The 25,742-nt window shown below is 39.9% G+C and overlaps 2 protein-coding genes across 22 annotated transcripts in view; one reads left to right on the top strand and one right to left on the bottom strand.

Moving 5' to 3' along the window:
* Positions 1-23,871, bottom strand: part of CNOT9 (CCR4-NOT transcription complex subunit 9) — a 31,022-nt gene extending 7,151 nt beyond the window's left edge. The window contains exons 1-5 of the mRNA XM_004004926.6: positions 23,710-23,871; positions 10,025-10,204; positions 8,721-8,836; positions 6,269-6,378; positions 1,619-1,728 (exon numbers count right to left, since the gene is read on the bottom strand). Coding sequence (XP_004004975.1) covers positions 1,619-1,728; positions 6,269-6,378; positions 8,721-8,836; positions 10,025-10,204; positions 23,710-23,733 — 540 coding nt within the window. The 5' untranslated portion in view covers positions 23,734-23,871. The remainder of the gene's footprint in view (positions 1-1,618; positions 1,729-6,268; positions 6,379-8,720; positions 8,837-10,024; positions 10,205-23,709) is intronic.
* A 464-nt stretch (positions 23,872-24,335) lies between these two features.
* The window catches only part of USP37 (ubiquitin specific peptidase 37), an 89,199-nt gene continuing 87,792 nt past the window's right edge, over positions 24,336-25,742 (top strand). For 11 of the 21 annotated variants that reach the window (XM_060411301.1, XM_004004925.4, XM_060411302.1 and 8 more), the window contains exon 1: positions 24,336-24,506. The gene's annotated coding sequence lies outside the window, so the exon portion shown is untranslated. The remainder of the gene's footprint in view (positions 24,507-25,742) is intronic. The other 10 variants (XM_060411304.1, XM_060411297.1, XM_060411307.1 and 7 more) reach the window with 1 other exon arrangement.

The following is a 25,742-nucleotide window of genomic DNA, read 5'->3' as shown; positions in this document are numbered from 1 at the left end:
ATTAATTTTAGTAATAGGCAAGGAATGAAAACAGGGGGAGGGATCGTTAGGATGGGGGCTCCTGGAAGAAATGTCAAAAAAGAAGAAATGAATCTTTTTCTGTCCCAGCCGTAAGAAGCCAACTTGAAAAACACCTATTGACAGGCAACTATGAATTTAAAAACAACAGAATACAGTTGTAACCATTCCAATCCTGTCCCAGAAATCCACTGAAATTAACAAAATAAATTAAGGAAGAAATGAGAAAAGAAAAGGATGAACACAGATCACATGTCACTTATCCTTTGTGTGTTTAGTAGAAAGTTGAAGGCAGAGGTATAAATCCTCTCTAAAACACACACCCTAGACTGGCAGGCTGGGTGGAAAAGTATTCAGAGGCAAAACACTTGACTTAAAAACAGCCAACTTCAGCTTATAACATCTCTCTTTCCATCCATTATTTTTAAACAAACAGCAATCCTGGTCAGAAAGACTCCCACAGGGAAACTTTTATAGAGACATAACCCAAGAAACGGTAGCAAGTAATACTTATCTGCATTTTCAAGGAAACTAAAGCAAATATGAACTTTGAAAAACATTTTTAAAAAGTTAAAAGAAAATACAAAATTCAAAGAAGAGCTGAAACAACAGGAGAACTGAGAAGCAGAGACTAGAGGGAAAAAATTAATACAAAATTAAAACTGCTACATGTATACATAAAATATTTATAGAAAGATTCTACAAGAAAGTAATAATACTGGTTACTACTGAGAAGAACTGAGAGGTAAGGTAGAAGACTTACATTTATTTGCTTGTATACCCACTTGTAGTAGCGTATGAATTTTTACTTTATTTGTACTGCATATTCACAACAAACAAACTTTAAATCATTACATCTGCTTATATCCAACTCAGCAATACTTACCTAATTAAAAATTAAAGTGAGCAGTCAATGTGACCAGATATACTTTAGAAGCAGAGGTTAGATACTGCTAAAAATAGCAACATGGAAAAGTAGCCTTGAGAAAAATCACATTATATGAAATTAAATATAGAAAGAAATTAGAGGGTGAGAAGAGACACATGAAAAATAGACAATACAGCATAACCGATGTTGCTTAAGCAAGAGGCCAAAACAAAGGGGTAACTATAAACATTAACAGCGACAAAAAAGACACAATGAGTAGGCTCTTTCAGAAAAAAATCTGACAAGGAAAATATTAGGCTGACTCAAGATTTCACAACATTCAGTACCAGAAGACAACATGGCTATGATAATGGAGTTCTGAGAAGGAAAACAGAGGTAAGAATTCTATAACCAGTTACATTACCATCCATGGTTAAAACACAAAGCAGGCAGAAGCTCAAGTATATATATACATACTTGATTATGTATAAAGAATGTCTAGAAAAATATACCTGTGGAGTCAGAAGGGGGTTCAGATAAAAGGGAGAAATTTAATGTTTAACTTGATATTCTTCTGATGGTTCTAGGTTCTTAAATCATCATTATATAACAATTTTTATTCAAAAGAGAAAAAAACATTCATGAAGGGAGGCAGAAAAAGATAACTCAACCGTGAAGTAGTAGTCCAACAGTCAACACAACATAGAATCTAATTAAGATAAAAACACACACCGTTTTAGAAAGTTCACTTCCAGATTCCATAATTCGCAAACACAAAGGGATAATTTCTGTTGTCAATAGAAAGTTGATTACTTCTTGCTCATCTGTTTTCACCAGAGCCCCTAAAGAAAATATGGACAAACAAAATTACTTCAGAGTCAGGGTTTCCAACTAAAATTGTTCATCAGTCTAGTTGTGGAACTTAAATAACATACAACACAAACTGTGGTTTATATGTCAGAGAATCAGATTCAAACCCTGGCTTAAAAAAAAAAGGGAGCAAGAAAAGCACAGGTTGACTGTTGACACTAAAAGATCAGGTACAAAATTTGTTCCATCACATAGTTAGCATCAGTTTAGCTACTTAAATAATTGTTCTATCACTCTGGTAGACAATCACACAATAATATCACCATCTCTTCTCCATGTACTTTAGGTAAGAGAGAATTCTTGTTGTCATTGTTGTCTTAGTTTCTTAATCATGTTGGACTCTGAGACCCCGTACACCATAGGCCACCAGGCTCCTCTGTCCACATGATTTCCCAGGCAAGAATACTGGAGTGGGTTGCCACTTCCTTCTCCAGGGGATCTTCCTGATACAGGGATCAAATCTGCATCTCCTGCACTGGCAGATGGATTCTGTGCCCCTGAGCCACCAGGGCAAAGTAGTGAGGTATTAGTTGCTCAGTTGTGTCCAACCCTTTGTGACCCGGTGGACTATATAGCCTTCCAGGCCCCTCTGTCCATGGAATTCTTCAGGCAAGAAAACTGAAGTGAGTTGTTATTCCTTTCTCCAGGGGATTCTTCCACCCCAGGGATTGAACCCAGGTCTCCTACATTGCAGGAAGATTCTTTACGGTCTCAGCCACCAGGGAAGCCCTGGTGAGAAAAGTTCTATATCAGTATTAAAGCATACTCTCAGGTACAAAGAAACAATGCCCTCTGAATCCTACTCACAATAGGTATGAATGACTTCCTGGTTATTTAATTGCCCCCCTTTCCCCAAAAAGCAAAACACTGTAGGGCATACCTAAACAAGAAACACATACCTAGATTCTCATGCTGGTTCCACCAAAGTTTGATAAAGTTACCTTCACTTTGCAAGCCTCTGCTATTTTAATTCACAAGAGCTAGACAAGTAATTTCCAAAATTATCCCAATTCTACTACTCTGCTGGTTTCTAAACTGACACTACCGACCAGATGACAGACACAATTCAGTGATATCCTCTCCATTCTGTATACAGGAAGGCAAAGTCCCATTAAACAAATTACTTCCCTGAGTGGTTCAATGCTTCGCTAGCTTTTATATCAAAGGCCTTAGTCTGGACCTGTAATAACTATAGTCAATTACTTCAGAAGAAAGTGATATCATTTGCTTTAACCACAACTGGCAATCTATAAATACTACATCTTTAAACAGCACAAACCATAACTAACTAATATGGCCTACAACAGATGTCAAATTACTATCTCATTTAGACTTTTTACATATGGGTCTAAAATCCATCTTGAATTAATTTTGTATAGAGTACAAGATATGGGTCATGGTTCATTGCTTTACATACGAATATCCAATTGTTCTACCACCATTTATTGAAAAGACTATCCTTTCTTCACTAAACTCTCTTTGTGTCTTTGTCAAAAATCCAATTGACCTGATTTGTGTGGGTCTATTTCTGTACTCTCCACTCTGCTCTCTAAGTCCTTATTTTCTCCAACACCAAAATATCTTTTTTTTTTTTTTTTACCACCACAATATCTTGACTTTTGTAGCTTTCCAGTAGATCTGGAAATTAGGTAGACTGTATCTTCCAACTTTATATCCTTCTTTTTAAAAAATGGATATTCTAGTTTATTTGCCTTTTCAGATACAATCTTAGGATCACCAAGGGCTTCTCTTGTGGCTCAGCTGGTAAAGAATCTGCCTGCAATGCGGGAGACCTGGATTTGATCCCTGGGTTAGAAAAATCCCCTGGAAAAGGGAAAGGTTACACTCAGCCTAGAGAATTCCACGGCTCACAAAGAGACACGACTGAGAGACTTTCACTAGGATCACCAATTTCTATTAAAAGCTTCTACTGGAATTTTGTTAGAATTGCTCTAAAACTGTACATCATTTGTGGGCAGAATGACATCATTAATATTGAATCATTGATATACCAATTGATAAACATGGTTTATCTCTAAATTTATTTAGGTTTTCTTCGATTTCTTTTATCATTGCTTTACAGTTTGTAACTACAGACTTTGCACATATTTATACCCAAGTTTTTCAAATATTTTGGTAAAATTTCAATTTCTATTTAGCTCAAGCATACCAAAATATGACTAACTTTTATGTACTAACTCTGTATCCTACAACCTTATTAAGTTCACCAGTACTAGTAGCTTTTTTCTGTCGATTCTTCAACACAGGTTGTCTATGAATAGACAATCTTATTTTTTCTTCTTTTAAAAAAATTTTAACTGAAGTATAGCTGCTATGCAATAATACTATCTACCATATTGTCGCAAGTTTCTGCATCTATGTTCATCAGGGATGCTGGCCTATAATCTTTTTCTGCTTTCATTATGAGAGTATTGCTGGCTTCATCAAGAGTTGAGAAGCCCCCTCTGCACATTCTGGAAAAGTCTTACACATTTTTTCTTTTTAAGTGCACTTTAGCAGACTGTATTTTTCAAAGAATTTGCCATTTCACCCAGGTGGTCAAATTTACGGACAGAGAGTTATTAGCAGTATCATCTTATTATCCTTTTGTCTGAGGAGTCTTACACAATGTATCCCCTTCCATTTATCACATTTGCAATTTGTGTCTTTTTTTTTCTCATCTGTTTGGTTAGAGGTTTATTAATTTCACTGTTTTTTTTTTCAACAAAAAATTGGAGATGGATGAAATGGGTGAAGGTGGTCAGAAGGTATAAACTTCCAGTTACAGGGTAAGTAAGATCCAGAGATATAATGTATAGCATGGTGACTACAGTAACAATACTGTAGTCTATGTCTGAAGGCTGCTGAGAGAAATCTTAAGTTAGAGATCTTAAAAAGTTCTTCTCACAAGGGGAAAAAAAGTGTAACTATGTCATGATGGATGTTAACTAAACTTACTGTAGTGGTCACTTTGCAATATATACATATACCAAATCATTATATTGTATATCAAAAACTAATACAGTGTTTCTGTCATGTCTCAATAAAAAAACACCTGATATTAGTTTCACTGATTTCATCTATTGATTTTCTGTTCCCATTTTTATTGATATCTATCTAGTCTTTATTATTTCCTTCCTTATGTTTGCTCTGCTTAAATTTGCTCCTTTTTCTAATTTCTTAAAGAAAAGCTTAGCTCACTGATTGAAGACCTCTTTCTTTCTTTCTAGTATAAGCATTTAATGATATAAATTTTCCTCTAAGCTCTGCTTAAATCTGGATCCTACAAATTTTGATATTTTGTATTTTTATTTTTACTCAGTTTCAGCTATTTTCTAATTTATGCTATATATCACTTCATTTATATTCAAACTGATCTGATAAGCCTTGAACTGTAGGAAAGAGTCTAGGCACAAACATTCACCTTCTGCTTGTTCTTTCAAATGACTTGGGAGAAACTGAGTTTCTAAAAATATATGCAAGGATAGACAACTACCTTAATACTATCCAACTATTTTTTTTCACACCTCCCCACTATCAACGTTTATCCTAACATAAATGCATCATCCAACCACAGCAGTAGGATGATCTGAATTAGAATAATGAACATAAATGTTTCCTTTGGCTAGGATCATGCTGATGTTTCAAAGCCTACATGAGAAGTTTTTATATCTTAAAAGCAGAAAAGAATATACTGGCAAAAAAGTTTCTAATTAGAGGACTTCTTAGGAGAAGATGTAAAAAACCATAACATTCATAACAGATACTCCTTAAAATTAGAATAAAATGTTTTTGAGAAATACCAAACTTTCAAATTATACTTTCTAATTCATGGTTTACAATCATAAGGACGAAAGACAGGTTCAATATAAAGATAATAATTTAACAAAACAAAGTTTCTATAATTGATGTTCTTATTACTTGGTTATTATGTCAAGCAAAAACTATGAGAAAAAGACACTGAAAAAACGGAGGGCAATGAGTCTGAGATGTGAAATAGCTAATATATAATTTTCTTGAGTAAAAAATATTTTAGATACATGTCCAGTAATAAGTGCATATGAAAAAATTAACTTGAACATGCAAAAATTCAACAAGGTAAAACAGAAGGTAAATCCCTGGAATTAGGGGAGAACAGCCTAGAAGTGAGAAAGATGAAAAATCAAATGAAAATAACAAACTCAAACTCTTATTCCTGTAATTATATTCTTTGTTGATTAATGCTCTTTTACTTTACTTTTCCTACAATTAATAAACATTTCTACATACACAGTGAATTTAATCCCAAATGTTAGGCCTCACAGCCTTACACTCAGAATGGTACTTGTTAAGAAAACCCATGTTCTTGATATTCATTTATTAGTAAAAACTGTTTTATTAGACTCAACCCCAAAGACAAAAATAAACAATAGGTAAACAAAAGCTATAAAAGACCAGACAAAACACCTAAGCCAAGACTACTATTATGAATGATGATGATTCCAGGCTTGCAGAAGGATCCTAATAACTTACCAATAACTCCAAGACTGGTTAGCCGAAGATACTCAAAGGGTCGTGTTTTGCTGACAGTGTGCAAAAAGGGGTATAAAAAAAGTGGGATGTGTGCTGCAAGAAATGCTGACCTGAAAGAAAAAAAGAATTGCATTCTGAGCCTAGAGCTAATTTCTAAGGATTCTGAACATTCAAATTCCCAGGTGGTTAATTTTGTAAGGCCTTTAACATTGCTTGACTGAGAAATCTCTAGGGAAGACGGTTACTGGTCTTTAATTTAGTCCAGTGGTTCTCAGCTGGGGTAATTTTGACCCCCTCGGTCATGTGGCAGTATCTGGAGATATTTTTAGTTGTCACAGCTGAAGTGACTGACATCTACTGGGCAGAGGCTGGGATGCTGCTAAAAATTTTACAGTGCATAGGACAGTCCCGTTTTCCCCCTTCTCCTACCACAAAGACTTTATCCAGCCCAAAATGTCAACAGTGTCAAGGCTGAAAAACCCTAGCCTAGACCAATGGTTAAAGGAACACAAAATTTCCCCTGAAACCACTACCAAGTACTTAAAAACTGATAAAATATCCAACTGCAAATTTTAAATATAGGTCATAAAATGTACTTAAGTGCACAAGAGATTCTCCTATATGTCTTCTCTTACCTAATTTATGAGTGAATAACAATATTAATAATATTCACAGGTACAAGCTGACAAAACCTTATAAACCAAGACAACAAAATAAAGCAGCCACTATCAAGGTTTTATCTGTTACACTTAAATACACTTCTTTGTTAGAGCTTTCAGATAAACCAAGTATCCTAAAAACACTTTTATCTGCAGCCAGTATGTTCAGCAACTAATACGCAATCAGTCTATTACTTTATATAATTTGTAACAGTTACACCTTATAGGAGAGCCAATATCCCAAAATTTTTACTAAATACTCTTTTATTTTTCTTAAGTACTTAAAAATAATTTTCTTAGCAAAGTTTCTAATGTTCCAAAAGGTCAGTGCCAATCCAGCACTCAGATTTTATAAGGAAAACTTGACAAAGAGAGGAAAGGCTTTAATAAGATGACTATTAAGCACCTTAAGGCCATAAAAGCCACAGAGCAGATTTCTGAACAGAATCTCCCCTTTCTTAATTTGTCAGATACAGCAGTAAGGCAAATATTTCTCAACTTGCACATCAATTCTCATTTATGACAGACGTTGACTAGAATCCTGTGTTCAAAAAGGTTCTGAAACCAAATCTGGCTTACTATGTGAGAATTCCTACTAAATACCATGCACTGTGCCTCATGCATGGCATAGTGATGCCTACCATGGATTCGGGAGCAAGTAGTAGCTGTATACCTGACTTTTCCTGAGAGGTGATCGCCACTCCTTTAAAGTTCCTTACTACCAACAGGCAAAAAGTAAATGAGACAAGGGAATATTATTCAGCCTTAAAAAGGAAGGAAATTCTGACATATCCAATATACTGGTGAACCTTGAGGACATTATGTTAAGTGAAATAAGCCAATCACAAAAAAGCAAATACTATATGACTCCATTTATAATGAGGTATTCAGAATAGTCAAAATCATAGACAGAAAGAAGAACAGTGGTTACCAGAAGCTAGGGGACAGGGGGATGGGAAGTTATTATTTAATGGGTATAGAGTTTCAGTTTTACAGGATGAATAGAATTACAGAAATGGATGCTGGTGACAGTGGCACATTATTAATGTGTTGTTTTTTTTTTACAGACCCCATGGACTAGCCTATTGGGCTCCTCCGTCCATAGGATTTTCCAGGCAACAGTACTGGAGTGGGTTGCCATTTCCTTCTCCATATTAATATATTTAAAACTACTGAACTGAACACTTAAAATCAGGACTTCCCTAGTGGTCCAGTGGTTAAGAATCTGCCTTGTAATGCAGGGGATGTGGGTTCGATCCCTGGTTGGGGAACTAAGATACCACATGCTGCAGGACAATTGGGCTCATGTGCCACAACTATTGAGCCTGTATGCCACAACTAGAGAGAAGCCTGCAAGCCACAATGAAAATTTTGCATGTTGCAACTAAACCCAACACAGCCAAAAATGAATAAATAAAAATAAAATAAAATGGTTCAAATAATATATTTTATGTTATTTATATTTTACCACAATTTAAAAAATCAATTATAAAAGAACATGTTACTATGGTTGATGCATGTTGATGTTTGGCAGAAACCAACACAATATTGTAAAGCAATTATCCTTCAATTAAAAAAAAAAAAACATGTTAAATAGTACCATATTGCCACTACACCAAAATCTGGTGAAATTAGAAACCAGAAATTCTTCAGGAAAAAAAAAAGTAGGAGTCCTGAAGATCCACACCCACACAGGTGCACCCTCCTGCAAGCCCCTCCTCTCATCATTCAGAAGAAGTTTAGGACCACATTCAATACAAACCTCTACCCTCACATCCATCCAAAGTATTTACCTGGTTTCTGGGTGTGATGCCACACATTGCAGTAATGCTAGGGCATTGCAAACTCTGTTAGACTGGTGTGCTGTCAAGGTGGGTGGGTTGATAGATGGATAAATATTTACAATTTCCTAAAAAATGGAAATCAACACCATATGAGCACGGAATAACTTTAATTCCCATGGTATGAAGGCCAACAATTTTAATTTTGTATACCCTATAAGAACAGAACCATCAAAGAGGGGGCAGAAATAAACAATATTCCTTTCATCACAAATATACCTGACTGAGACTATTTGAAACATATTATCCCTAGGAAGATTTCTAAGGAGGGAACTGTGGTTACCCACACTTTTCCCTATATTCTGCATCATCTGTTGAGGCTTTCACTTGAGGGACACCCCTCCTCCCACCTTTGTCAACACCCTATTTAGGTTGTAGTGATGAGACAGTTGGCCAGAAAATGTCAATAAATCAACCACTTTAACTCATAAAGAAGTTTCTGTTTCGTCATGTAGCAAGTGCAAAAAGGATGAGATAAGAAAGTATGTACATGTGTGGGGATATGTACAAACAGCAGAGAACATATGTATTCTCTGTCAAAAGGTGATGATTTGCTGAACACAATTCCATTTATCTTAACTGTAAAATTTTTATACAGAAAATGTTCCCATAAGAAAGACTAGTTTCCTGGGTACATGCAGTACAGACAGAATATGAATTTACTCAACAGATTTTAAATATTAATCTAATTATTAGGGATGTGGACAATACTTTAAAAGATGATCATATCTTGGTTCTTAGGACTACATCGTATCAATTTATTCCATGGAAATGACTGTTCTAGTCAGAATGAAATATTAGTTATTTATTCTTTAATATACAAGAATACCCACCTTTACTCCTATGGCTGTTACATTTTTACGCTAGCATTTTCTTTACCCAGAATATACCTTTTAGTTCTTATACCGCTCTCTCCACCACCATCCCCACTCCACCTCGTTATGCAGTATTATTTTACAGTACTCCTAAAGCTGTGTTTCTCAAAGTGCAGTTCTTACATCACCTACATCAAAATCATCTGGGAGTGGGAGCTGCTTGTTAAAAATACAGAATTTTCATTTTAGACTAAATAAATAAAATCTCCTGGGTAGGATCCAAGAATTTCATTTTATTAGATTTTTCTATGATTCTTACAAATGTTAACACTTAAAAAAAAAAAAAAACTTACCAAAGTTTTCAAAATCATTTGTACAAAGGCAGAGAGATACAATTGTTATAATTAGAATGAAATGCAACTCATGGCTATATACACCCACCTGTAAAAGTGCTGCAATAGTACCAAATGAATGCCACAGCATGGGTGCAAGGTCAGGAACAGATTCTCGCTTCTTACTTAACTCCAGCAAAGCATTTTCCCTCGTTTCAGGACTGGACAGCTCGTTGATCCACTGATAGATCTTTTCTCTATCCACCTGAGCCAGTGCAGTAGGCACAGGCTTCAAGTGAAAATAAGAAAAGTAAAAGTAAACATGTGAGTTTCATTAGCATCAAACCAAGTCTTACTCTGCTATAGCCTTTAGAGGGAATATATATTTTGTAAATAACAGGGCATCTTTTTTAGCAACATATACTTGATGGAAACTAATTCAATAAAACACACACACTCCTTAATAATACCATATTTGGAAATTTGCCCTACAGGTATACTTGGGTTGTACTGAAGACATCAGAATGTTTACTGTTGTACTATTTTAAAAGTGGAAAACTTGAAATCTATAAACATCTATCAAAAAAGAACTGGTTAAATATGTATGGGTACATCTTTATTTGGAATACTACACAGCCCTTTAAAAAAGTAATCTCTCTACTGTGCTGATACTAAATAAGAAGCAAAAAAACCAAAGAGTGTAAAATAGCTTACATGCTTCCATTAACACACACATGTATTCTTATATATTTACATACAACATTTCTAGAAGGACACATAAAAAACGAACAGTAGTTACCTTTAAGGTTAGAACCTATATGGGAGACTTATTTTGCATTGTACACAATAAACTCTTTTACATACAGTTTAAATTTTTTAACCACGTGACTACCATAGTTTTTGAAAGAAAAAGTCACCCCCTACTGCTCTTCATTCCCCAGTAACTCCAGCATCCCCCTCCATTAAGGAGAAAACTTACATAATTTTGGAAAAGCTCCCCCCTCTAATGATTCTTATACAGACTCTACCTCTATCCCTTAGAGATTTACTCACTATTTACTCATATATAAACTATATAAAGAATCTTTCATTACTGTGCTATAAAGAATCTCAATATTCCAATAAAAATTTGAGGACTTCTATAATTCTTCACATTTTCAAACAGGCTTGGTTAAGTTCCTTAATTATTCTTACCTGAAAAGTAACATGAAAGACTAGAAAAATGATTACCACTGCTACTTCAGGCTCTGAAGTCCTAACAAATTCATGGCTATTTCTATTCAGAGCCAAATATTGTTTTTACTTCATTCCCCGCATCCCCAAACCATGATTAACAGAGTAGGTAGACAGAAAAGAGATCTACACTTGTAGATTAGACTTCGAATGCTCAGAGGAATTAACTTGCTCAGTTCACCCAAGTACAAAGTCGCATGTTCTAATCTTTCTTGAACCATATTACACAGCTTCTTACAGTATTTATTTATTCCCGTAACACCTTAGTGTGATAGAATAGCGACTGACCCATCCCACATGATATAAAGATGAGGAACAAAAAGCACACTGTCTTTGCTAAAAATCAGAATGAAGCCTAAAGTGGACTCTGAGGGGTACTCACATTTACTCTACTCAAGCTGAACGATCGCCTTCTATAATCAGAAGCTCGATTAGAAGCTTTTAGCTTAATGTTTATCATTTCTCTTGTGTGCTAGAATGAACCACAAAGTGTTCTGCTAAATGGACTATATACCCTGCAACTTAAGTCCTCCTTAAGTGCCTCAGAGTAATCTGCTAAAAGCTGTTTTGTAATTCCCATCAGTGATGCTCAAGAAAACATGAGATTCCTAAATGATGTAGAAGGAATAGGGTAGTTTTCTGATCCCCATTCCCAACAGCAATAACAGTATGGTCCATGCATTTGCCTTTCCTATGCTGCCACAGATAGGCCTTCAACTTTAAAAATTATTTTTGGAAATGTAATTCCACCGGAAGATAGGATATATTTATTTAGAGTATTACATCACCTTAAAAGCTCAGTGAAAACAAGGGCTAAAATTGTAGCTTTGGGTCTCCTGCCCACAATCTCTTGGACTACCTACAATCCTAAAGAGGGGAGTAGGACAATGTTCCAGCAATATAGCATCTATCCTGATTAGTCATTACTCACTCTTAGAGGCCTGTCATCCAGATACTACCATCAGTAAGCTCCACCATCCTCTCCAGAGTCAACCTATGACTTGTTTCCAGCACTCCTGTACCCTATCCCATCCTGGGGAACTCTAGGTGAACACCACCAGGCTGCAATGGTAGGTACCAGCTAGCATATAATGGATTCGGAACTCCAGGCCCTGTCTCCACATATTCCCATTTCCAGAGCTGGTTTGACTCCAACATAGAAGACTGTGCCGCTGGAGTGATGCTGGCACTCTAAAGGGCCAGTGTCTGGTAATCCCTATGGCCATGACCACCGGCTGCCAGTAATACTCCACCTTTTGAAACTACTATGGAAATTTTAGCCTCTATGAGACTTTGGTTCTAAGAGAGCTAGGGAGGTCTGTCAGTTCAGTTGCTCAGTCATGTCCAACTCTTTGTGACCCCATGGACTGCAGCAAACCAGGCTTCCCTGTATATCACCAATACCCAGAGCTTGCTCAAACTCATGTCCATCAAGTTGGTGATGTCATCCAACCATCTCATCCTGCCTTCAATCTCTCCCAGCATCAGAGTCTTATCCAATGAGTCAGTTCTTTGCATCAGGTGGCCAAAGTATTAAGAGTTTCAGCTTCAGCAACAGTCTTTCCAATGAATATTCAGGACTGATTTCCTTTAGGATGGACGAGTTGGATCTCCTTGCAGTCCAAGGGACTCTCAAGAGTCCTCTCCAACACCACAATCCAAAAGCATCAATTTTATAAAAATTAAAAAAAAAAAAGAAAGCACCGATTTTTCAGTGCTCAGCTTTCTTCACAGTACAGCTCTCACATCCATACATAACTACTGGAAAAACCACAGATTTGACTAGACCGACCTCTGTTGGCAAAGTAGTGTCTCTGCTTTTTAATATGCTCTCTAGGTTGGTGATAGCTTTTCTTCCAAGGAGCAAGTGTCTTTTAATTTCATGGCTGCAGTCACCATCTGCAGTGATTTTCGAGCCCAAGAAAAGAAAGTCTGTCACTTTTCATTGTTTCCCCATCTCTTTGCCATGAAGTGATGTGACTGGATGCCATGAACTTCGTTTTTTGAATGTTGAGTTTCAAGCCAGCTTTTTCTCTCTCTTCTGTCACTAGCATCAAGAGGCTCTTTAGTTCCTCTTTACTTTCTACCATAAGGGTGTGGTCATCTGCTTAACTGAGGTTATTGATATTTCTCCCAGCAATCTTGATTCCAGCTTGTGCTTCATCCAGCCTGGCATTTCGCATGATGTACCCTGCATATAAGTTAAATAAGCAGGGTGAGAATATGCAGTCTTGATGTACTCCTTTCCCAATTTGGAATCAGTCTGTTGTTCCATGTCCGGTTCTAACTGTTGCTTCTTGGCCTGCATACAGATTTCTCAGGAGGCAGGTTAGGTGGTCTGGTATTCCCATCTCTTGAAGAATATTCCACAGTCTGTTGTAATCTACACAGTCAAAGGCTTTGGCGTAATCAATAAAGCAGTAGATGTCTTTCTGGAACTCTCTTGCTTTTTCTATGATCCAACAGATGTTAGCAATTTATCTCTGGTTCCTTTGTCTTTTCTAAATCCAGCTTGAACATCTGGAAGCTCACGCACAGTTCACATACTGTTGAAGCCTGGCTTGGAGAATTTTGAGCATTACTTTGCTAGCATATGAGATGAGTGTAATTGTGTTGTAGTTTGAGCATTCTTTGGCATTGCCCTTTTTCGGGACTGGAATGAAAACTGACCTTTTCCAGCCCCGTGGCCACTGCTGAGTTTTTCAAATTTGCTGGCATATTGAGTGCAGCACTTTCACAGCATCATCTTTCAGGATTTGAAATAGCTGAACTGGAATTCCTTCACCTCCACTAGCCATGTTCGTAGTGATGCTTCCCAACACCCACCTGACTTTGCATTCCAGGATGTCTGGCTCTAGGTGAATGATCACACCACTGTGGTTATCTGGGTCATGATGATCTTTTTTGTATAGTTCTTCTGTGTATTCTTGCCACCTCTTCTTAATATCTTCTGCTTCTGTTAGGTCCACAGCATTTCTGTCCTTTATTGTGCCCATCTTTCCATGAAATGTTCCCTTGGTATCTCTACTTTTCTTGAAGAGATCTCTAGTCTTTCCCATTCTATTGTTCTCCTTTATTTCTTTGCACTGATCACTGAGGAAGGCTTTACCTCTCCTTGCTATTCTTTGGGGAGAAGGCAATGGCACCCCACTCCAGTACTCTTGCCTGGAAAATCCCATGGGTGGAGCCTGGTGGGCTGCAGTTCATGGGGTCGCTAAGAGTCAGACATGACTGAGTGACTTCACTTTCACTTTTCACTTCATGCATTGGAGAATGAAATGGCACCCCACTCCAGTGTTCTTGCCTGGAGATTCCCAGGGACGGGGGAGCCTGGTGGGCTGTTGTGTATGGGGTCACACAGAGTTGGATACGACTGAAGTGACTTAGCAGCAGCAGCTATTCTTTGGAACTCTGCCTTTAAATGGGTATATCTTTCCTTTTCTCCTTTTCCTTTTCTTTTTCTCTTCTTTCCTCAGCTATGTGTAAGGTCTCCTCAGACAACCGTTTTGCCTTTTTTCATTTCTTTTTTTTGAGGGTGGTCTTGGTCACTGCCTCCTGTACAGTGTTACAAACCTCTGTCCATAGTTCTTCAGGCACTCTATCAGATCTAATCCCTTGACTCTATTTCTCACTTCCATTGTATAATCGTAAGGGATTTGATTTAGGTCATACCTGAATGGTCTAGTGGTTTTCCCTACTTTCTTCAATTTAAGTCTGAATTTTGCAATAAGAGTTCATGATCTGAGCCACAGTCAGCTCCAGGTCTTGTTTTTGCTGACTGTATAAAGCTTCTTCGTCTTTGGCTGCAAAGAATATTATCAATCTGATTTCATTATTGACCATGTATAGATGTCCATGTGTAGAATCTTCTCTTGTGTTGTTGGAAGAGGGTGTTTGCTATGACCAGTGCGTTCTCTTGGCCAAACTGTTGGCCTTGGTCCTGCTTCATTCTGTACTCCAAGGTCAAATCTGCCTGTTACTCCAGGTGTCTCTTGCTTTCCTACTTTTGCATTCCAGTGCCCTATGATGAAAAGGACATCTTTTTTGGGGGTTAGTTCTAGAAGGTCTTGGGAGGTCAGGTCGGTATGTGGCCCTCAGGTACAACCTTAGAGAGGAGCTCTGCAGCCACACTAACAAGGAGAAGGAGGCAGTGAGGGCAATTTGGTACCAGAAAATAGCTGAGGTAGGGACCTTCCTTTTCATCACCCCTGATGAATTCTGCCCCAGATTTAATAGCAGAAGGTAGTTTAAACCCACTGAATACCTATTTGTTATGGTATAAATAGTTATTTTTTTAAAAGTGAGAGTTCACATACAGAGCGCTTACTCTATTAGGCAATATCTTAAATAAATGCTTATTATCACAGTCATTTCTTAGATGAGAAAACTGAGAAGTTACTTAAAAGTGGCAAAGCTCAGAATCTGAATTCAGGTGGTCGGGCAGCAAAGTCCATACTCTTAACTGCCTTGCAAATGCTGCTTCTCACTTCTTTAAAGATTCAGTTCAGTTCAGTCGCTCAGTCGTGTCCGACTCTTTGTGACCACATGAATCCCAGCATGCCAGGCCTCCCTGTCCATCACCAGCTCCCGGAGTTCACTCAGACTCACGTCCATCTAGTCAGTGATGCCATCCAGCCATCTCATCCTCTGTCATCCCCTTCTCCTCCTGCCCCCAATCCCTCCCAGCATCAAAGTCTTTTCCAATGAGTCAACTCTTCGCATGAGGTGGCCAAAGTACTGGAGTTTCCTTCCAAACAAATCCCAGGGCTGATCTCCTTCAGAATGGACTGGTTGGATCTCCTTGCAGTCCAAGGGATTCTCAAGAGTCATCTCCAACACCACAGTTCAAAAGCATCAATGCTTCGGCACTCAGCTTTCTTCACAGTCCAACTCTCACATCCATACATGACCACTGGAAAAACCATAGCTTTGACTGGACAGACCTTTGTTGGCAAAGTAATGTCTCTGCTTTTCAATATGCTATCTAGGTTGCTCATAACTTTCCTTCCAAGGAGTAAGCATCTTTTAATTTCATGGCTGCAGTCATTAGGTCTAATCTAAAGACAACTTTCCAAAAAAACTATTTCCTGTGACTCTGTGACAATAAAGATAGGGAATACATAAAAACCGCAAACAAAAATGAAAACACTACTGTTGTTAGTTCAGCAGAATCTGATAAACAACCAGTACCCAGTATCATTGATACTAAGAGAAATTTTCTTCTTAATGAGATTTGAGGTACTTAATAATCATCATTGTAATGGGAAGGGTCAGTTATAGTTTGACATAATTCCCTACATCAAATTAAGGTTCAAATGGGCATAATTTAGCTAGTGCTGACCACCAACATCCACCCACACACAAACATACACACTCCTTCCCTACCTCTACCAACACATCAACAAGTAATTTTGTAACATACAAGGAAATTTAGTTTTTTGGAGAATAAAAATATTACAACCCCCTTTTTTTTACCCTGAGGTTTGCAGGATCTTCAGTTCCCTGACCAGGTACTGAATCTAGGACCTGAAAGTGAGATCGCTGGGTTCTAACCACTGGACTGCCAGGGCATTCCCTACTTTTTACATTTTGAACTATGCACTGATTTCCATATTAATTTATATTACTAGACAACTGATAAAATACTTTGTACATCATCCCTGAATAAAATCCCAAGGCACAACTCTAACATCTCACTAGATATTTAACTCCACTTATTTTTGGCTGCACTGGGTCTTTGTTGCTTTGAAGGGCTTCCTCTAGTTACAGTGAGCAGGGGCTACTCTTTGTTGCAGTGGGCGGGCTTCTCATTGCAGTGGCTTCTCTTGCTGTGGAGCTCTAGGTGCGTGGGCTTCAGTAGCTGTAGTATGCAGGCTTGGTAGCTGTGGCTCACAGGCTCAGTCCCTTCACAGCATGAGGAATCCTTCAGGACCAGGGATCGAACCAGTTTCCCTTGCACTGGCAGGTTCCCATCCACTGTGCCATCAGGGAAGTCCTCACTTGATCTTGATGGCAATATTAACTAAAAGCCCGATGCATCTGCCTCTCCTTCTGAAGCCCAAAGACTATTTAGGTACACCTTTCACAAAAATGACTAGGGCTTCCCTGGTGGCTCAAAGGTTAAAGCGTCTGCCTCCAATGCGGGAGCCCGGGGTTCAATCCCTGGGTCGGGAAGATCCCCTGGAGAGGGAAATGGTAACCCACTCCAGTATTCTTGCCTGGAGAATCCCATGGATGGAGAAGCCTGGTAGGCTACAGGCCATGGGGTCACAAAGAGTCGGACACAACTGATCGACTTCACTTTCACAAAAATACGAATCTGAAAATTGATGACTTCCTAAAAGGGAATGGGATGTAAAAGAGAAGGTAGGGTAGATGAGGAAAGAGAGGGAACTGTATTATACTCTTATTTTTTAAATTAGCTTACGTATTTAGGCTGTGCTGGGTCTTTGTTGGTGGCTCGTGAGCTTTTTCTAGTTATAGGGTGGGGGCTTCTCGTTGCCTTGGCTTCTGTTTCAGAACACAATCTCTAGGGCACTCGGGTTTCAGTAGTTTCAGCAGGTGGGCTCAGGACTTATGGTACCTGGGCTCTAGAGCACAGGCTCAACAGTTGTGGCACACTAGCTATGGGCCTAGCTGCTCCATGGCATGTGAGATACTCCTGGATCAGTTATCAAACCTGTGTCTTCCGCATTGGCAGGCAGATTCTTTACCAGTGAACCAGGAGGAAAGCCCTGAATTGTACTCTTTAAAACATGGTTTCACTGAACGATCACAGCATCATGGTATTACCCTCATTTTACAGCTGATGGAACTATGAGTAAACAGTGGGCAGATTTCTGCCCTCCTCCAGTTCTCTATTTAAAGATCACCTCTAAAGATTCTTAGTTCAGTTGCTACAATTCTTCTAATGTATAATTTACTAATATACCTCTGAGGCTGTGGCTGATACAAACTCAATCTACTTGCACATACCATCCAGTGACAAAGAAACAAATTCATCTAACTTACCTTTTGGAAACTGGGGCTTCCCTGGTGGCTCAGATGGTAAAGAATCTGTCTGCAATGCAGGAGACCCAGGTTCAATCCCTGGGTTGGCAAGATCCCCTGGAGAAGGGAATGGTTACCCACTCCAGTATTCTTGCCTGTCGAATTCCATGGACAGGGGAGCCTGGCAGGCTACACAGTCCATGGGAACACAAAGAGTTGGACACCACTGAGCAACTTTCACTTTCACCTTTTGGAGACTACCTAACTTAGACACACTAACAACAGAATACTACCACACAAGCAGAGGTTAGCAATTTCTGAATCAAATGAAATTTCTAGATCATTTCCTCAGAAAAATACACAGTTGTAAACTGTCTTGCATGTAATTTACATTTACCTAAAATTTACAAATAATTCCAGGGAATTCATAGAGTCTACCTATAATCCATTAATAGACCTAGGATTAAGAACCTGTTTATCAGGTTTAAGACTAGGAAAGACCCTGGGACTTCCCAGGTGGTCCAGTAGTTAGAGGACTCCGCACTTCCACTACAGGGGGCCCAGGTTCAATTGTTGGTTGGATTGAGCCTCGTGTGTGGCCAAAAAAAGTTAAAAAGAAAAAAAAAAATCAGAAAGACCTCAATTAGCAAGTAACAACACAAGTACCTAACTGGAATGCACACTAGACTGGGAGCTAGAAGTGGTTTCAAAACGGTTTTGCCATTTCTAGAATTGTGCTACCTACGATAAATCATTTACTTTTCTGAGCCTCAATATCCACTGGTTAAATGAGGGAACTATATTAAATAATTAAGTCTTAGTTGCCTCTAAAATCTCAGAACTTTCTTTAAAGTGAGAGACTAAATGTCTACCAAACAATTTTACTGAGACATAATTTGCATACAATAAAACTGTTATATATACTCATTTAAGTATACATGTCAATGAATTTTGAGATATCTATATACCAGAGTAACCACCACTGCAATTAAGATACATTACTGGACACTCCATTATCCCCCCAAATTCTCTATACTTCTTTCAGTAAACCCCACATTCAGCCCTCCATAAACTAGGTTTGACTTTTCTAGGAACTTTTAATAGGAGGCAATATTTACTGAACATACTAAGTGCCAGTCACTGTGGATTATCTCAAATTATTCTCAAAATTCTAAAAGAAAGAGGTTCAGGGGATTTAACTTACTGGAGTTCACATAAGCAAGTATATGGTAGAATTACATTTAAACTCTAGTCTACTAACACTTGTCTCTAGAATCAGTGAGCCCTACTTAGTCCACAGGACTGAAATCACAAATATTCCAAGCTGAAGAAATTTAATATTTAAGAACCCAATATAGAACTTTAAGCTTGATATTCTGTTGCAGTTGGATTTGAGTAAACAGTGGGATCAATGAACATACCCAGAAACAAAGTCACTCTATGAGAAGTCTGATTTGGACTATTAGTTCTCATCCTCAAAACTTTCAAGATCAGAAACAAGATCAATTATATTTAATTATATGCTCATATATAACCTGGTTAAAGTCAGCGGTCCTTTCCTTTTAATAGATTAAAAGGAAAAAAAAAATTTTTTTTAAGTTCACACTATCAAAACTCAGGAGGGACTCATTCTCTTCTTACCTGTCTATTGGTTTATATGTGGAAAATGTTATTTCAAGTAAATTTTTTCTTTCAATGAAGCCTAACATAGGCAAGACATTTACCAAAGTGAGTCATTAATGGTTAACTCCAAGTGTCACAAACACAAACTCCAATTAACTATACTGATAGTTGGTCTCCCACTTCTAAAAAACCTTAACACAATGTGAAAAGGAGAAAGATATTTATAACTTAAAAGAGACCTACATTTACCCATAAATGGGAAAGAAATATGATCCCTCCTCTTGAGTAAATTTTAAAAAGTTGTTGATGGCTCTCTTAAACAGAAAATGGCTAAATCTATCAGCAAAATTTCATGTTCAAGGGCCAAAAAAACAAGCTGGTTTTCTTATCGATGAATATGTGACAGTGAATACAAAATGGAATTTTGTATTCCAGACTGTATTCTGACTGAAATAGAGATTATTTTCCAAAGTCTGGAGAAGGCTCAACACATGGCTTTTGGTGTCTATATAATGATGATACAATAAGAAAACTCACTTTCCTAACAGCGCCAAAGGGAAATACCAAATTAGCTTAATATTTGTATCTTTATAAAAGAAGGGCCAGAATGTTCTTCAAAATAACTTTTAAAAATGGAAGTGAATAAACAAAGACAATTCGGTCAACTTGCTTAAATCTTCAACAGGAGACAAAGAAGGAGACAGTGTCTAAATTAGATACTTCAGAGTGCAGAATGTTCTTTTTACTTGCAAAAGAAGAGGGTATCTGGGAGTCCAGCACTGCTTCAACAGAGATATGAAATGACTAATGCAGCTGCTAGTTACATAGTGAGGGAGAAACAAGGGTTTAAGAACGTTAGAACTGCCACTGGAAATTTAAAAAAGAGCATACACAGTGCATCTCCTAAAGGCTTACTTTTGGCTGTTTTAGATCACTAGCATAACATTCATTACAGAAGATTCATGGTATACGTGAAAATCTGTGGTTCTGTTAAGCTGAACCAACCTTCAAGGTCCATAGCAAGTGATTTGTTACTTTGCTGATGCAAGAATTAGAGTCCGAAGGCTGAATTCTGGGAGCAAGTCATTTAACCAGTGAATGAACCCAGTCAACCACTGTTCAGTTGCCCAGTCGTGTCTGACTCTGCAACCCCACGAATCGCAGCACGCCAGGCCTCCCTGTCCATCACCGGCTAGCACTTTCTTATTCTTATTTAATACAATCCTGTGTGGTACTTCTGTTTTTATTTTGTTAGATTTGAGAACGTAATTATATTCTGTGATGGCAATAATGAAGACATTAGGACGAAGTATTCTGTAAAGAATGAAGAGTCCAACCTACTTGAAATTATTGGCATAATAAAATATCAAGAGTCAATATTTAAGATATCCCAAATGATCTCAATTCCTCCAATCAGTGAATAACATACTGCATTCATATGTGATCACATTCTCCTTTGATACTACTGCCTCCCTAGATGAAGTCATTATTTATTTGCAATTAAAAAATAAAAGGTATACACAAACACAAATTTTCATCGTTAGACAGAAAGCAAGCATCTTCTCAAGCAGTTTAGATTATTGTAGGCACTGTTGGATGTCTTATTGACACAATTTTTAGTGAGGAATATACACCATCAGAGGATGAGATGGCTGGATGGCATCACTGACTCAACGGACATGAGTTTGAGTAAGCTCAGGAGTTGGTGATGGACACTGAGGCCTGGCGTGCCACAGTCCATCGGGTCAGACGTGACCGAGCGACTGAACTGAGCTGATACACCATCAGTGTCCCTTTAACCAGATGAGAACAATACAGTCAGTTTAGCCTAAAGGAAGGCACTAAGGATTGGGAAAGGGGTGGCTCAACTTTTTTTTGCTTCATTCTCTTTATTAACCAAATATTCCAGTGAATAAATAGTACAAATGAACTTAGAGCGTTTGTGTAGTCCAAATAGCAAAACGGGTGAAAAAAAACACCAAAAGTTCAATTTCTTAATAAAGGTAGTCACTGTAAATTTAATTGAAGAAACATGCATTGAATATTTTAAGTAATGAACCAGAGCTCTAATGGCTGTTTGAAAGATGTATTAGGGAGCAACTGAAAAGAAAAGTTGAATAGGTAGAGACTGGGGAGGCACAGGGCAAACAGCAGCTTGGTATCAAAACCTAGAGAAGTCACAATCAGATTCTGAGACATAGACAAGCCAACCTTAGAATTCTTTGTTTAAACTGTCCCCTCCAAACAGCAGCAACCTCATTTTCTGACTGGCTTCTTCTCATGTTAGTCACTGAGTCCTGTCCAACTCTTTGCAAACCCTCTGTCCATGGAATTATCCAGGCAAGAATACTGGAATGGGTAACCATTCCCTTCTACAAGGGGTCTTCCTGACCCAGGGATCAAACCCAGGTCTCCTGCATTGCAGGCAGATTCTTTACTGTTGTATTACATGTAAAATGTGGAAGAAACAAAAAAGCTGGAGAAACTGCAGTCACCTAGTTAAGAGATTATATAAAAGGTACCTCACCCTGTTAAGTTTCAAACACTTTAGAAAGAAGGTGCCAGGAGGCAGAGATGCCACTAGCCCTGGAAATGACAAGGCTGTCTGTAACCTAGTCACACCCAACTCACTTTTAAACTTTAACTTTTGTCTTCTATTAAGGATTTATGTCATTTTACCTGGAAATGCAACTTCAGTATATTATTCTCTCTTTAAGCCACTTCGCCTTGATGCAACTGAAAAAAGTTGGATAAGCATTCCGAAGAGTATGCTCAAATCACATGATACTGTCTGCCCATCACAGCTATTTGCTCTCAGTGGTCACTGCCCTCATCAATACCCCGGCATTCAGCAAAAATATTTGAGCCCTTACTTGGTGCCAGGAACTGTCCTGGCACTGAAGTAGTCATATAAACAGGATCTACATGATCCCTGTCCCTGACCTCAAAAGGGGGACAAATAAGAAGTAAATGAATCAAAACTTGGTTAAAGCTTAAGTAGAAAAGTTGGAACGGCGGCCAGTTGTAGCTGGAGCCTGCAAAGCAATGTGATGAGACTGAAAACAGGGGTAAGGAACATTAACGCTCAGGGAGGGCCTTGTAGGCAATGCAAAGTGTTTGGGTTTTATCTCAACAAAACGGGAAACCTCAGGATTACTTTAGCTAGGTTGTGTGTTTGTCGCTCAGTCGTGTCCACCTCTGTGCGACCCCACGGACTGTACGTAGCCTGCCAGGCTCCTCAGTCCATGGGATTTTCCAGGCAAGAATACTGGACTGGGTTGTCATCTCCTTCTCCAGGGGACCTTCCCGACCCAGGGATCGAACCCAGGTCTCCCGCATTGCAGGCAGACTCTACCCTCTGAGCCACAGTGCATGGTTATTAGGAGTTTACACTGTTTTTCTTGATCAAAGATCACGCTGGTAAAAAGAGATGTATGAAAAAAGGTTTTAAACGCAGAGAACCGTAAGTCAGACATCCTAACTAGTCACTTGTTCAGGTCTCGGATTTTGTATCTGTAGAGCAAGTGGTTTAAGCTAGAGGCCGTTTCCTCCCCGCCGCGATGTGCCTAGGCAGGGAGGGTCAGATGCACCTCGGAAGTCCCCTCGTCCCCGCCAACGCCAAGCACGCAAACGGCGGCCTAAAACTGTTGGTAGAGCAATGAATCAATGAATGGCCCCCCTGGGCCGCAAGGGAGGCGCTCCAGCCGCGCGACCAGGCCCCGGGGCCGGAAAAGAACGCGCTACACCGAGCCAGAGGCCGCGAGAGCCGGCCGGCAGGGAGAGTGAGGGCAGGCTCCGTCACAGCCAAGCTCAGCGAGGAGGGGGGCCGGGTCTTCGCGGGTTGAGGGCTGGAGGACTCTTAGCCTGCCACACGGAGCTAGGAGAAAAGGCCGAAACGCGGGGTTGAGGAGAGGTCTGGGGCCCAGGCTGGGCGGCCCAGTCACTTACCGCAGCCGTCGCCAGACTGTGCATGTTGGGAGAGGACGCCGCTCTCCTCCCACTGCCGGACGCGCCAAGCCGCGTCCCAGCTTCAGCGCCTCAGCCGCCGAAGATGATGACACGCCGCAGCCGCCATCCGCCTCCGGCTCGCTCCGCCCCCTCCGCAGCCCTCTGACCTTTCACCTCTGACCCCGCCCACACAACCTCTTCCCGCCCCACCCCCCCCAGCTCCTGGAGTTAATCCTCGAGTCTGTTTTGCCCCTGAAATTTCAAGACCGGAAGGACACCCGCCTCCTGCTAGTCTCCCCCATCCCCAGCTTGGAGCTGGTATCTCCAGAGAAGGGCGTGAACTCTGACCTTCCTCCGGAGGCCAGTGAAGGGCGGGAAAAACCGGGCAGACCGGGAGGACAACAGTGCGCATGCCCAACTGGACTCTGTAGGAGGGAAATGGTAGGAAGGCGAAAAGTGCGTGAAGTAGAGAGTGCGCGTGCGTACTACGGTCCGGGCAGGGGCGGGGCTACCTCGGCGTGATTTCGCCCGGTACTGGGGCGGAGAGAGGGCGTAGAAAGGGCGGAGTTTCCAGGCTTGCGCGCACGCGCTACTCCTGGTCGCGTCGGGTGTGCGTGCGTGCGTGCGTGTTTGCGTGTGGTCACAGTTCCCGCCATCAGCCGCTCTCCCTAACTGGGGGACTGAGCGGCCCCTCTCCGTGCCCGGCGTCCCTTCCTTCGCGACCCCCAGCTCCTCCCTCTCCACGCGGACTCCGTGCTTCCGGCAGGCCTGTCCAAAGCTCCGACTCGCAGGTACAGGTAAGGCGGGCCCGGCGAGCGTCTCAACGGAGCCGTTTTACCCTGCCCCCCCCCGCCCCTCACTTCTCGCCCCGTGCGGTCCGCCCACTCGGCGTTCACTCTTTTGGAGTTCACCGGCTGCGGTTCAGCCCACCCCCGTTCCCGCGACGCCCTCTGTCGCCTCACAGGTACTCCACTTGTGTGTTCCCCTAGGCTTTTCCTCTCCTTTGACCGGGTCTTTACTGTCACTCGCTGCCCCCCGTGACCCAAACCTGGCCCCTCTTTGCTGGGGGCTGTTGTTGTCCGTCACTCGCCCTTTAGCGAGGCCTGCTATCTCTTCAGGTGACTTCCGTTGCCGCATGTCCATCGGGCCTTGGGATATGATACTGTTTCACTTTCTTGGCTATTCTTCACCTCTCTCCTAGTCATCTTTCACTCAAAGGCATAGATTATATTTTTTTTCGTGCCTTTGGTTGTTCCCCATCTCTAGCCATCAAATCAGGTTGTCAGGTTTACCTATTTTAGGTCATGATCTGTGAAAGGAAATAATAATTTATGACAAAATCCTCTGTCTAGAAAGTTGGTCTGTGGGTGGTTTTGTAATCCTTTCAAAATTTAGGCTCTGTGTAAATGCCTCTTGGGGGTGGCAGTGTCTGACATGCCTCTAACTGGAAGAGCTGTCTGAACAGAGGATGTCAAGTAGGCAATTGGATTATACTGGGGTTGGAGCTTAGTTGTAAGCTGGGTGTATAGATAAATGTGTGTGTGTGTGTATGTATATAGACATCACCTATATATAGTTGATAGTAATTGAAGTAATTGATAGTAATTGAAGCCATGGATGTGGATGAAATTGCCTGAGGAGAGTGCATTGCTAAAAAGGAAAGGGACCTAGGATGGAGCGCTGAGGGATTCTTGGTGTTTAGTAACCTGATAGAGGAGTACAAGTTTTGCAGAAAAGATGAAGTTATCAATGATGTTGAATTCTGTTGAAAGGTAAAGACAAATGACTGAAAAGCTTGTTGACATCAAAGTAATCGATGATCATAGTGAGAGATGTTTGATGGAATAAAATGGATATCTGGGGGCAGTCTTGTTCTCCTTTTACTGTTCCCTTCCACCCTAAGCTTTAGATTCTACCTGTATGTTGATGGTGAAGGACAGGGAAGTGCGGTGTGCTGCAGTCCATGGAATCACAAAGAGCTGGACACGGACTTAGTGACTTAACAACAATAGATGACTTGAGAAGTTTTATTT

The sequence above is a fragment of the Ovis aries genome, chromosome 2 (assembly GCF_016772045.2).
Source record: "Ovis aries strain OAR_USU_Benz2616 breed Rambouillet chromosome 2, ARS-UI_Ramb_v3.0, whole genome shotgun sequence".
NCBI lineage: Eukaryota > Metazoa > Chordata > Mammalia > Artiodactyla > Bovidae > Ovis > Ovis aries.
The sequence above is the reverse complement of the archived record's forward strand: the minus strand, read 5'-3'. Positions and strand labels throughout refer to the sequence as shown.